At 25.5% G+C, this 13957-nt stretch overlaps 5 protein-coding genes across 5 annotated transcripts; 3 read left to right on the forward strand and 2 right to left on the reverse strand.

The window, feature by feature from the left end:
• Positions 1–92: 92 nt before the first annotated feature.
• On the forward strand, positions 93–735 carry SRAE_2000330000 (Probable U3 small nucleolar RNA-associated protein 11; the record flags this gene model as incomplete). Its single annotated transcript, XM_024654478.1, has 2 exons — positions 93–440; positions 481–735. The coding sequence occupies 2 exons, from the start codon at positions 93–95 to the stop codon at positions 733–735; spliced, it is 603 nt and encodes a 200-aa protein (XP_024507845.1).
• Positions 736–1361: 626 nt separating this feature from the next.
• SRAE_2000330100 (LD24721p) lies at positions 1362–7117 on the forward strand (the record flags this gene model as incomplete). The annotated part of the gene is made up of 3 exons (XM_024654479.1): positions 1362–1906; positions 1948–5642; positions 6018–7117. 3 exons carry the CDS (start codon positions 1362–1364, stop codon positions 7115–7117), a joined length of 5340 nt encoding a protein of 1779 aa, XP_024507846.1.
• Positions 7118–7287: 170 nt separating this feature from the next.
• SRAE_2000330200 (6-phosphofructo-2-kinase) lies at positions 7288–8960 on the reverse strand (the record flags this gene model as incomplete). Its single annotated transcript, XM_024654480.1, has 3 exons — positions 7288–7380; positions 7426–8720; positions 8942–8960. 3 exons carry the CDS (start codon positions 8958–8960, stop codon positions 7288–7290), a joined length of 1407 nt encoding a protein of 468 aa, XP_024507847.1.
• A 932-nt stretch (positions 8961–9892) lies between these two features.
• SRAE_2000330300 (Nascent polypeptide-associated complex NAC domain and Nascent polypeptide-associated complex subunit alpha family-containing protein) lies at positions 9893–10498 on the reverse strand (the record flags this gene model as incomplete). Its single annotated transcript, XM_024654481.1, has 1 exon — positions 9893–10498. The coding sequence occupies one exon, from the start codon at positions 10496–10498 to the stop codon at positions 9893–9895; it is 606 nt and encodes a 201-aa protein (XP_024507848.1).
• Positions 10499–11283: 785 nt separating this feature from the next.
• On the forward strand, positions 11284–13741 carry SRAE_2000330400 (Phosphatidylinositide phosphatase SAC2; the record flags this gene model as incomplete). Its single annotated transcript, XM_024654482.1, has 3 exons — positions 11284–11386; positions 11458–11591; positions 11633–13741. 3 exons carry the CDS (start codon positions 11284–11286, stop codon positions 13739–13741), a joined length of 2346 nt encoding a protein of 781 aa, XP_024507849.1.
• Between the last annotated feature and the right edge of the window lie 216 nt (positions 13742–13957).

Genomic DNA, 13957 nt, shown 5'->3' on the forward strand with positions numbered 1-13957 from the left:
TTATTTGTTTTTTTTTTGTATATCGTTTTTACGATCCAAATTATTTAATTTTTTTTTTTTTTTTTTATTAAAAATCATTTCTTAGATAAAATATGAGTTCTATGAAAACGAGAAATAAGGCTATAAAACGTGAACATCGTGAAAGGCCACAAATAAAAGAACGTGCTAATCTTGGACTTCTTGAGAAAAAAAAAGATTGGATAAAGAGGGCAAGAGATTTTCAGGAGAAGAGAGATAAAATAAGAGAATTAAGGGAAGTTGCATTGTCAAAAAATCCTGATGAGTTTTATCACCATATGATAAGGAGTCAAATAGGAAGAGATGGTATTCACAGAGATTTTGATATGGACCAGGTTTTGGGAAAAGATGCTAAAGATTCGGAAAGGAATCTTAAAAAAGATCTTTGTTATGTTACATTTAAATTAGTTAATGAAAAGAAAGTAAGTTTCAAACAATTAATTAATTAATATCATAATTTAGAAAATTGATAAACTAAAAGGATCTCTTCATTTAGCAACAATTGGGAGACCAATTAATAAGCGTATTGTTTATCAAGATGATTCCGATGATGATGGACTAATAGGAATAGTTGAAGAAAGTAAAGTTTCTCTTCCTGATTCTTCCCAAAAATTACATGAAATGAATGAAAGCTACAAACTTCTAGCAGAAAAAATAAAAAAAGTAAAGGAGTTAGAAATTGTTAAAAGAAAATTAGAAAAACTTTTACATAAATAAATTTTTTTGTAATAAAAACTTTTAATTTCAATATACATATATTTTACATGTCCTAATTATTTAAATATTTTATTTTTCGATTTAATTAATCATTATTTTGTTTGAAAAAATAAATTTTTTCAGTACAAAAATATACATTTTTAAAATGTACTGATTAATATCAGACTGTTGTATGTTTAAAAAAATCTATTTTTCAATTATCAAAATAATCCAAGAACAGAAATAACATTTTTTTTTTAAAATTAACGATAGACTAACTATTTTTTACTATTTGTTAAAAAAATATAAAAAAAAGTGTAGATACTTTGATAAATACAGATGCAATAATTAGCTAATATAAACAAATTTAATAGTTATTTTCAATAAATTCATTTGAAAAAATTCCATTGTTTATTTTTTGAAAAAAAATAAATCATGTTATATGCATTATAAAATTTTTCCTTATTTTTTTACATATTTCTTCAAGAACAAAACTTTTAGAAAAAAATTTTAATTCATATTTTTTTTTCATTCAAATAAACGTTGCTCCAATCAAAATTAAACTTAGGTATATAGAAATTTGTCTGTCAATTATTTTAATCAAAAAAAATTTATATTTCTTATTATTTATTTTAGACATAACAGTTATGAAAGAAATAAAAATTTGTTCAAATAAAGATGATCTAATTGCACAGTTGCCAAATTTTATAACAAAGAAAGAAGTGGTTGAAGGTGATAGTGAAAATTATCAAGAAATCACTTCTACATCTGAAGATTTTCAGAAAATTTTTGATTTTTTTAAAGAAGAAAGATGTGATAAAATTGGTAAAAGTTTAGCAAGTGCTGAGAGATGTCGTATTATTCGTAGATACATAACAAAATTTGATGTTGATTTGAAAATATCTTCTGATGATAAATACTTAAAAGCTTCAAATGATGTTGATGAAAAATTTCATAAGAAATATCAAAAAAATATAGATGATTTAGAAGATTATTGTAAAAATTATTACAAATTACGTTTAATGCATGAATTATTGTTAGATAAATATATGCCAAAATTTGAAAGAAAAATTATTGTTGATGAAAAAAAAGATAACAATATCAAGAGTCATATATGTTTAGCTCCATATTATTGTAAAGAATTAGATGATAAACATTGTTATTACGAGTATATTTCTCCTGATTTTAATTTGTAAGTTTTAATTTTTATTGTTTTATATATTTTTTTAATAGTAAAGAAATCGTTAATCATATTAATCAAACTTTTTTACATGATATTATATATGATTTGTCTAATCAAAAAGAAATTATTGATGAAGACAGTGGAATTGTTTGTAATTTAAAAAATAAAGATAATTTAAAAAATAAGATGAATATGTTTTATAATAATTATTTGGATTTGAATTTGGAATTTGAAATTTTATTTGAAGACAATAAAATAGATTTTGGTTTAAAATTTACTTCAAATGATTCTTTTACAAATGATAATGATAAATATTGGGAAAAAGATGAAAAAAAATTATATAAAACTATATCTGATGAAGACTTAAAGACAAACATCCAGAATGTACTTAATAGTTATTATAAAGATTTAATAACAACAGATGAAAATGACTATAAAATAAAAGTTGATTCAGATGATGATTGGATTAGTGATAATGAATCTGAAGAAGAAATTGTGGAGAAAAACGATGAAAAAAATATTCAAGTAGAAACAAATATAGCTGATAAAAACGAAGGAAATGATAAAATATCAGAACCACAACAATCTCATATTATTAATATTGAACCAATAAAAATAGAAAAAACATTACAAGGATTTCATACACAAATAATTAAATCAGAATATTTAATGGCTCATACTATATCACGTCAAGTAACAGAAGAATATTTTGAAAAAATTGATAAACAATTTTTTGCCCCTTACAAATTTGAATTAGATTTATTCCAAAAACAAGCATGTGTAAGTATAGCAAATAATGAAAATGTATTTGTTTCTGCTCATACATCAGCAGGTAAAACATTAATAGCTGAATTTGCCTGTCGTTTTCATACACATGCTTGTCAAAAAGTTTTTTATACCTCTCCTATTAAAGCATTGTCAAATCAGAAGTACAATGATTTTAGGGGAATTTTTAATGATGTAGGTCTTGTTACTGGAGATACACAAATAAATAAAGAAGCAGAAATTATAATTGTTACTACAGAAATTTTACAATCCATGTTATATAATGATTCACAAATGTTAAATGATTTAGCATGTGTAATCTTTGATGAAGTTCACTATATTAATAATGCTCAACGTGGGCATGTCTGGGAAGAAGTACTTATTATGTTACCAAAAGAAGTTAAAGTAGTAATGCTTTCTGCTACTGTACCAAATTATATAGAATTTTCTGATTGGGTTGGAAGAGTTTTAAATGATAAAGTTGTCTGTATAACAACATTATATAGACCTGTTCAATTGAAGCATCAAATTTATGTTGAAGCATATAATAAACAAGAAAAAAATTTTATTACTATTATGGTTGGTGATAGTAAAAATATTAATTATAGTGGATATGCTAAAATGAATCAAGAATTAAATGAAAAAGACAATTGTAACAAAGGAAATAATTCTACAAAAAAAGGGGCTCCAATAAAAGTTCAATATCAAAATAAAGGTAAACAAGCAGCTAACCGTGTTATTAGTAATTTATATCAAGCCAGTGGACCAAATAGTTTAGGTTCATATGATGGTACACATAGAAATTTGTATTCTACTTTAGTAAGACATTTACATTTTCCAACAAATGGAGAGAAAAAAACTCCTATGGTAATTTTTGTATTTTCAAGAAAACAATGTGATAATTATGTTGCAATGCTTCATAATGTAGATTTAACAACAAGTGAAGAAAAGTTTCATATTAGTACAATATTTAAAAATGCTAAATCATTTTTGGATGAAAAAAGTTTAGATTTACCACAAATTAATTTTGTTGAGGAGTCTTGTCAACGTGGTATAGCTATGCATCACTCTGGAATGTTACCATTTTTAAAAGAAATTGTAGAAATTGCATTTTCTAGAGGTTATGTTAAAGTACTATTTGCAACAGAAACATTTGCCATGGGTATAAATATGCCTACAAAAACAGTTGTCTTTGATGATATTAAAAAATTTGATAACTCAAATAAAAGACTTCTAACACCAACAGAATATACACAGATGGCAGGGAGAGCTGGACGACGAGGTCTAGATAAAGCTGGTCATGTAATAATACTAGCAAAAAATAGAAAATTACCAGACATTGAAGATTTAAGAAAAATAATGACTGGAAAATCAGTAACTTTATCATCAAAATTTAAAATTACAAATGAAATGGTTTTGAATGTATTTCAAAGAGAGTGCCGTTCTATAAGAGATTTTATAACTAATTCTTTTGCTGAAAGTGATACATTAAGATTTGTTGAAAATATTGAAGAACAAGTTAAAGAATTAAATAGAATGTTAGAAGAAATTAAAAATGATAGATGTATTCTTTGTGACAAAGATGAAAATTATTCAACACATTCTCTTGTACAAACATTTGCTACATTGATTAAAGCTAGACAAGATTATAATAGATTAGTTCTTGAAGTTTCACCTTTACAACAATTAGGAGTAGGAAGAGTTATTGTTGTAGATATTCCTGAATATCAATTAAGTCATGTTTTAGCTATTGTTGTAGGAAGAAGTACTGATGATGTAAATCTTATTGTTGTTGCCCATGAAGATGAAGGATATGATAGAAAAAAAGAATTTAATATTGGAAATATTCGTTTAGAAAAAGATAATCTCTTTTTGCATACATTATTAATGTTTGCCTATTATAATGGTGCTGAATATGTAGATGATAAATATTCTATACTTAAAAAGAACGAATTACGATACATGAATAATGTACCAATTAAAAATATTGTTACTTTACTAAAATTACAATTTAAAGCAAATGATGTTAGGGAGATGATTGATTTAATTCACTTAAAATCTAAAAATAAAAATAACTCCAATTATAGAAATATTGACAATGCCAAATTAAAACTTCAACAAGTATCTGAAAAATTAACAAAAATAAATTTTGATCCTAATTTAATTCTAAAACCTGTCTCTTTAAAAAATACTGATTATTCATATTTTCTAGATATTATAACTGATTGTAAATATGAATTAACTAACAAAAAATATCCATGCTTTGAATGTAATGATGGATGGAAACATTATCAAAATGCTGTAAAAGAATATTTCATCATGGATCGACTTTCAATGATAAATAATAAAATGAATGTTGAAACATTAGAAGTTTATGAAGAGTATATTAATAAGGTAAAAGCATTAAAAAAATTAGAATTTCTTGAGAATGCCTCACGTCATGAAGAAGATAATGAAAGTAATACTATAATATCTTTTAAAGGGCGTTCTGCCTGTCGAATGGGATCTTTCCAAGTATTAATAACAGAAATAATATACAGAGGATTAATAAAGAATAAATCACCCGAATACATTGCTGCAATGATTGCAATTATAGCTTCAGAAGGAGACAGAGAATTTAATGAAAATAAAGAATGTGATGAGAATCTAGAAAGAGCTCCAATCGAAGAGTTAGAAGAAATACAAAGTGTTTTTAAAATGGTACATGATCATATAAATGAGGCTTTTGTTTACTATCAAACACCTAATAATGATCTTATTGAAACATACTCTCCAAGTATGATGGAAGTTGCCTATTTATGGATGAAAGGTGTGTCTTTGTCAGATATTATGAAAATTCATACAATTCCAGAAGGAAATATTGTTAGAAATCTCAGAAAAATTTGGGATCTATTTAATGGTATGAAGAAAGTGTTAGAGCATATGGGATCAAGAGATGAAGCAGCGAAACTAGATGACATGAGTAAGAAAATGGCTCGAGGTATTGTTTTTAGTGCGTCTTTATATACAACTGGAGGAGAAGATGATAAAAAAAATATTCATAAAAATTAAAAGCTATTTGTATAATTGATAAATATAATAAAAAAATTTATTATAAAACTAAAATCTCTAAATTATATCATTAATTACCTACATACTTATTATTTCAATTAGGGAAAAACTTAATTTGTCGTTGATAAAAATAATTTACCAAAGAAACTAAGCTCCAAAATGAATTATGTTCAGTTCCTATAACGAATTATAGATAAAGCAACGTTTTATTTTCGTCACCCTTTTGTGAAATACACGTCTTCATTAGTGTTTTTGAAGTATTTTTTTTTATTATTACTAAATATAACTTAATATTTATTTTCAGAAATCATGTCTGAAAGCAATAATACTAATGTCAAAAGTGAAAGTGCCGAAGATAAATTCACTTTTACTGAAGATGAAAAGAAATTAACTATTGCTTTTCTCCAATTTGTTCGTAATAAGGTTTCAGATATTCAAAACTTGCACAGTGGTACTCTTCAATTAGCTGATGAATTAACTCAATCTCTTGAATCTCTTTTTCAAATAAAGGATATTGATTTTGCTTTTGAACCATCGACACCTTTATTAAATTCATTTATTGAAGGTGAACGTAGTTTTAAAGAAAGATTAGCTTCAAGAAGTTCTGAAGAAGTTGCTAGTGAAGCAGAATCTTTAAAAGAGAAAGGAAATAATGAACTCCAACAAACCAACTTCGATAAAGCATTGGAATATTATAATGAGGCTATTAAACTTAACCCAAAACCAGTGTACTTTTGTAATAGAGCTGCAGCATATTGTAGAATTGGAAGACACGATAGAGCTATACATGATTGTCGTGTTGCTATTGGTTTAGATCCAAATTATGGAAAGGCTTACGGTAGATTAGGTTTAGCTTTGTCCTGTAATCATCTTTATGCTCCGGCTATTGAAGCATATAAAAAAGCAATTGAATTGGAACCAGAAGTTCAATCATATAAATCTAATTTAGAAATGGCTGAAGCTAATTTGAAAAAAATGAATGATAAAAATTCCGGTCAAGGAGGAAGAGGTGGTGGACTTTCAAATATGGATGATATTATGAGCTCAATTAATCGTATGGTTGGTGAGAATGGCATGCCAGATTTATCTATGGCAGCAAATTTCTTTCAAAATCCACAATTTACAGAAATGGCCAACAGGTTTCTTTCAGATCCAGAAGCAATCAATATGGCTAATAATATGTGGGGACCACTTTTAAGAGGTGAAGCAGGTGCTGGTGCAGCTGGAGCTGGAGCTGGACCAGGTGGTAATTCGTTTATGGATATGGTAAACAACTTCAGAGATTACATGCAGAACGCCAATCCAGATGTCTTTGAGAATTTGAGAAATATGGGAGCAAATCAACAAGGAGGACAGAATAACGGAAGTAATAATGATGAAGCTGGTGGAAATGGACAAAATTAATAGTTCTTAATATTCGATAATCATTAGTTAAAAAAAATGGTTCTTGGTGTAATATTTTTTTAGTAATATATAACTATTAATTATGCACAAGAATTATTCATTTATTTTTCTAAATATAATTAAGAAGTAATATTAGTATATAAAATTTTTAAAAAAATAACTAGTTTTAATTAACAATAATGTGTTTTTTCTTCCTCACTAGCTTTGTTCATGCTTTTTGTTTTATCTGAGGCCATCGTAGTGATATTTTTACTGGATATAACCTTAAAAAATTAATTAATTAAGTTTTTATTATAAAGAAAAATTACCGGTGGAATAGTGGGTTTAGCTCTATATGTATCAACAGCTTCAATATCAAATTTGAACATTTCAATTTGACAACTATATGCTTTGGGTGTTAACTTAATAACAGTATGAAGAGGAATTTTTAAGTATGGCAGTTCTTCACGATTTTTGTTGTCAAAATATGCTAAAATACAACGAAGAACAGCTTGATGAGAAACTACAAGAACATTTGATTGTCTTTCAAGTTCCATAATTACAGGTTCTAATCTAGCTACCAAATCTTCATAACTCTCTCCACTAGGATATCTATAATGATATTTATCTTTATCTCTTTCCTGAAATTGTTTTGGATATCGTGTTTCAAAATCTTCATAAGTTAATCCTTCACAAATACCAGCATCAATCTCATCAAGGCATTTCCAATATTCTACATGGGCACCAATATCTTTAAGATGATTAGCTGTTTGAACGGCTCTAATTTTTTGTGATGTCCAAATACGAAGATTTGGTACATTTTCTTTAACAAAATAATCTTTAAGTTTTTCAGCGTATAAACGACCATTGGGACTTAATGGTGAATCACCACCTAATCTTCCAATTCTATTGTAGTCGGATTCACCATGTCTTGTAAGATAAATTGAACGTGGTAATAAATGAATATTCATAAGAAAGTATACTACACGACTTTGAATATGCCCAACAACATTATGAACATAAAAACTTCTCCCAGCATTAATAACTTTTATATATGATAAATCATCATCAATGTCATCATCTATTGGCTCATATTGTTTTTTATAATTTTCAATTCTTTTTAAAAAATCTTCTTTAGCTTGTTCCTCAGTCATAATTCCTTTGTAATCTGGGGAATTAATTTTGACTTCTGTAATATTTGAATTAATTATATCTGGATCATCACAAATACTTTCAATAAATAAGACACGAAATTTAATTTCTTTTGAGGCACAATAATTAACCAACCATCTTCTTCTCTCTCTAGTTGTATTTGTAGCATCAAAAATTGCCACTTCACCCTCATTACCTTCTAAATATTTTCCCATATCATCCATAGCCATTCTAGCACACTCATCTCTAATTTTAACACCATCTTCATTTTTTGGATTAAAAAAATCAAATTTTCCTTGCTCTTGAAAATTACAAACTTTTCTTCTATAATCTCCAACATTAAATGCTCTAGTTTTAATTCCAATCCAATTAAGGTAACGGCATAATTTTTTTGAAATATATGTCTTACCACGAGCAGGAAGACCAACTAAACTAATGACATTTGGTACACGAACTTGTTCATTTGGTGAATCTACAAAATATCATATAAAAATTTATATACATACAACTAGAAAAAAAAATGTCAAAATAAAGCAATTATTTATTTTTATATCATTCTAAAATACATATGTAATTTAATTTTACCGTTAATGCAAATAGTGCATGTTAATATTGATGAAGGTATTTATTATTTAAAAAAATAAAATAAAATAAAATATCACTTTATAATATAAAATATTACAAAACACTTACATTTAACTCGTGAATTCATGCTCCAATTTTATAAGAAGAATTTATTAAATAATAAATAACATTAAATAGCAAAACTTTTTTTTGAGAGAAAAATTAATATTTTCGCAAAATATCTGAAAAAAGGCGCGGTTTTTTTTAAAAAAATTAAAATAATTATAACATATTTATAGAATAGAAATTTTTATATTTTATTGGAAAATAAGTTAATAGAAAACGAAATTTATTTTAATTAAAGGTAATAAAAAAGAATGATTCTTAAAATGCTAACAAAAAAAATTGATATATTTTTATTTGAAAAGAAGACAAAAATCAATGATTGAGTTAATAGATACACTTTAAATAAACAATAATAAAATTTTTAATACATTAATATAATAATATAATTTATTATGTTAAGAAGAATTCAATTGAAATATTAATAGTATGTATTAATGTATTAATATTTAAAATATAAAGAAAATATTACGCAAATATCAAACGTAACTTTTATAATATATATATATATATATATAAACAACTTTATTATTTAAATAAAAAATACTTACCGCTTTTAGGATCTTGAATGAAGGTCATCTTACGTTGTGGAACCATTTTACGAATGGGCATGATTATATAATTAATATTTTCCTTTTAAATGTAATTTGATTAGATCAAGAGTGACAAGATTAGATTGTTAAATATAATTTAATACATATATATATCATATAAATAGATAGAGAGATGGTAAAAGCTTATTGTCTATTCTTATCATTCTTTCTTCTTTTACTCCAACTATTTTATTTTTAATCAATAGATAAGTGGCATAACACAACTCTTTATAATTTAGAAGAATAATATTGTCATTTATAATAAAAAAAATATAATATTACTAAAGAATATTTATATTCTAAAGATGTAAAATATTATCTTTAGAGAAACAAATTAGATATTCAAAAAAATAACAATAAAACATTACATAGTTAACTCCATAATCGCATTAACTATATCCTTGTCAGTCTTTTTCAAAGCATTAATAGCTTTTTTACGGGATACAGAAGCTTGAGACATAACTAATTCAATGTCTTTTTCTTCAATTCCAGTAGCATCAGCATCCTCACCATCACTATCATCCTCCTCACAAATTGGTTTTGAAACAGTTGGTTCTGAGACAGATGGTTCAGTTGGCTTTAATCTTTCAGCAGCCTGGAATGGAACATGTTGTGAAAGATCTTCAATCTTAGCTTCTCCGAAAACAATGTATGTATCAGATCCAGGACTTTTGTAAACATCTGGTTTAGAAATAACAAAAAGAATATTTTTGGATTTTCTAATACAAACACGTGAAACTCCAGTTATTGGTTTAAGGCCAAGTTTAGCAAAAAGTTTGCGAGACTTTTTTTCATTACGTGATTGTTTAGCTTCACGCTCACTTCCTCCTTGAAGACCATTGGCAATTAATGATTCGATTTGAGCAGCTCTTTGTTCTTCTGTCATATTTTCTAACTCTGGAACATCTTCAATATCAGAGTCATTTCCTTCCTCATGCTTAACTTCTTGAACTGGCTTATCTCCAACCATTTTTTTTATTTGTTTGTTATGTTACCTAAAACAAATATTAAAATGTAAATAAACAAAAATTAAAAATATTCTAAATTAAAATAAAAATAAAAACATAAAAAATTCATTTTTTAAAAGAAAAATAAAAATATACCCAACGACAACAAAAAATAAATTTTTTCATATTTTATTTAATCGTTCCAAAAATTATTTAGCCTGCACATCATGTAAATTAATTTATTTTGGTATAATGTTACCTCAAGGCAAATTAATACTCTTCAAGTATGTCCATCAACAAAAAAGTTTTGCGCTTTTATTACAAAGTTATTTGGTATAAAATAAACTATGATTCATAAGCAGATAAATTGGAAGTAAAGTTTTATTTTAGACACAAAGTTGTCTTTTATAACATACACATATAATAATTTATAATTTTTCATAAAATATTTTAAAGAAAAAAAGTATTTTTCTTCATACATTTTTTATCCATTTTAAAATAAAAGACATACTTAAACTGAGGTACTATATGTATGATAAATTCGTTTTACAATTTATCTATAAATTCTTGTTTTTGAGAACTTTATAAACACATCATTCTAGTCTTATGATTTTTTCATTAACTATAGTTTAAAACATTTTATTTTAACTATTTAAAAGTATAATTCTTGATATAAATCAATTTATCATAATATTATATGGTTTATATATTTAATATTATTTTAAATACTATGTGTTTTTTTATTAATTTAAATTTTATGTCAATAATATTTTTACAGTTTTTTTTTTCTACTAATAATTAATTATCTATGCAACTGGTATCATCATGTAATGCATTTTATGTAAAATCAGAAACATCAATATTAAAATGCTGTAAGAGAAAAAAAAAACTTTTTGTTGTTTCTTTAAATGGTAAATATAATTAAATGAATCAAGAATAATAAAGACAACTTGAATTTATTTATCTGTTCTACTTTTTTTAGAGTTTGCTGATGTAGGAGATATTGAAAATATTTGTGATATTTATGGTGTTCTTGGTACAATTGATATAAATGGATCACATTTTCTTTTAGTTATTACAGCTGTTTCAATTGTAGGTTCTTTCAGAACGGAAGTAGTAAGTTTACTTATTTTTATTTAAAAACATTATTTAATCAGGAAACAATTTATAAAATAAATAAAATATCAGCCATATCAATAGATGATAATAACAAAGTTGATGATGTGCAATTAATTAATAATTCAAATGCCTTAGAGAAAATAATAAATTCGCATAAAAAAGTAATTCAATTTGTTAGTGATAAAATACAACCACAACAATATCAAAAAACATTATTGGATGATGTCTTAAAAATGTTTAATGAAAATGGTGACTTTTATTTTAGTTATAAACATTCATTAACATTAAATACTCAAAGGTATGCAGAGAAAGAAGTTTTATTTGATAAAGCATTTTGGTGGAATAAAGAATTGATAAAAGATTTACCATATGATAGTGAATGGTCATTACAGGTGATACAAGGGCATATCTCACAAACGGCATTAAATATTGATGTTGATACATTGTTTCTTTTTACAATTATCAGTAGAAGAAGTGTTGAAAGAGCTGGAACAAGGTATATTAAAAGAGGTGTTGATGATGATAGTTATGTAGCCAATTTTGTTGAAACAGAGACAATACTTTCCATTTTTGGTCATCAATTAAGTTTCATACAAATAAGAGGAAGTGTACCAATATATTGGTCTCAAAAAGGTATAAAATATAGACCACCATTAACGATAGACAAAAGTATGGATAAATCACTTCCAGTATTTTTAAAACATTTTGAAAAATTAAAAAAACGTTACAATACACCAATTGTCTGCTTAAATCTTGTTGATCAAACTGGAAGAGAATTATGTTTAGCAAAATCATATCTGGAACATTTTTTAGAAACTGAAGATCCTGATTTATGTTTTGTTTCTTTTGATTTTCATTATCATTGTAGAGCATTAAAATTACATAAAATACAAGATCTTATACTATCAATTGAAAATGAACTTAACAAAATAGGATTTTGTTGGTTAGATAAAAGTGGAGTTTTATTAACTAAACAAGTTGGTGTTATCAGAACAAATTGTGTTGATTGTCTTGATAGAACAAACGTTGTACAAGGAGCAATTAGTCAAGTTGTTTGTTTAAATCAAGCTAGAAAACTTGGAATTATTGGACCATTAACAGAAACTCCACAACAACTTATTCAAGCATTACAATGGATGTGGGCTGATAATGGAGATGCTATTTCAAGACAGTATGCCGGAACAAATGCTTTAAAAGGTGATATTACCAGAAGTGGTCAAAGAAAAGTTCTTGGAATAATGAAAGATGGATATAATTCAGCATCAAGATATTATTTAAGTCAAATAAAAGATAATCAAAAACAAAAAGTGATTGATATGATTTTAGGAAAAAAAGGAACTCAAGATGATATTGAAATAGATGAAGAAGAGAATGAGAACATTGGAAGGTTAGTCTCTGAAACAATTCATTTTGTTCTTCCTAATGAAGAAGTACTAGTTGGAGGATTTGCCCTTGTTAGTGGTAGCACAACAACAGATCAAATTGATACGGTTTTACTTCTTTCAAGAAATGCTATATACATTTCTATATATGATGAAGAATCTGAAAAATTACTAGAAGTTAAAACTATTCCATTTCCTAATATAATAGCAATAGAATGTGGTAGTCTATCTAAAAATGGTAGAATTCACCTTCGTATTAAATATAAAATGGATCCTGAAGAAACAACGATTAGTTTTGTTAGTTATCGTACAGCAAAAATAAGATTATTTAACAATGCAGTAATACCTTTAAAAAATGAAACTGATGCTGATGATTATGTATTGGCAATAGGTGAACAAATATGTATGACAATGACAATGATGGGATATGAACAAAATTTGCAAATATTTAATAGACTTAATCCTTCTTCAGCTACAAATGTTTCATCACCAACAAAAATTGTTTCAAAAAGAGCTATTATTAGTAATGCACTAAAAAGTATTGTTGGAATTAAAAATAATGTTGGACAAAAAGTAGATGTTAAAGATGGTGATACCTCTGATATTGAAAAAACATGTGAAGAGAAAAACGAAGATAAAGAGATAGAAGAATTAATTACATCATCGAAAATTAATTTGAAATTAGGAAATTTAAAAATGGAATCACCATTTAAGGAATATGAAAAAAGGATTCTGGCTTCAAAAACACAATTCAAAATTTTGTAAATAATTACTAATCGTTTATTTATGTAAATTCAACTAATGATTGAAAATATTCTTATTATTTATATTTTTTTAAGTAAAAATACAATATAAATATTATTAACAAAAATTTGTTTATTTATATTGAAATAAATATTATTTTAAATTAAAAATACTAGTAATCTTTTTTTTTAAAAATTATAAATTAATTAATATAACTTTTATTACTGTATAATATAT

This window comes from Strongyloides ratti (genome assembly GCF_001040885.1).
Source record: "Strongyloides ratti genome assembly S_ratti_ED321, chromosome : 2".
Lineage (NCBI taxonomy): Eukaryota > Metazoa > Nematoda > Chromadorea > Rhabditida > Strongyloididae > Strongyloides > Strongyloides ratti.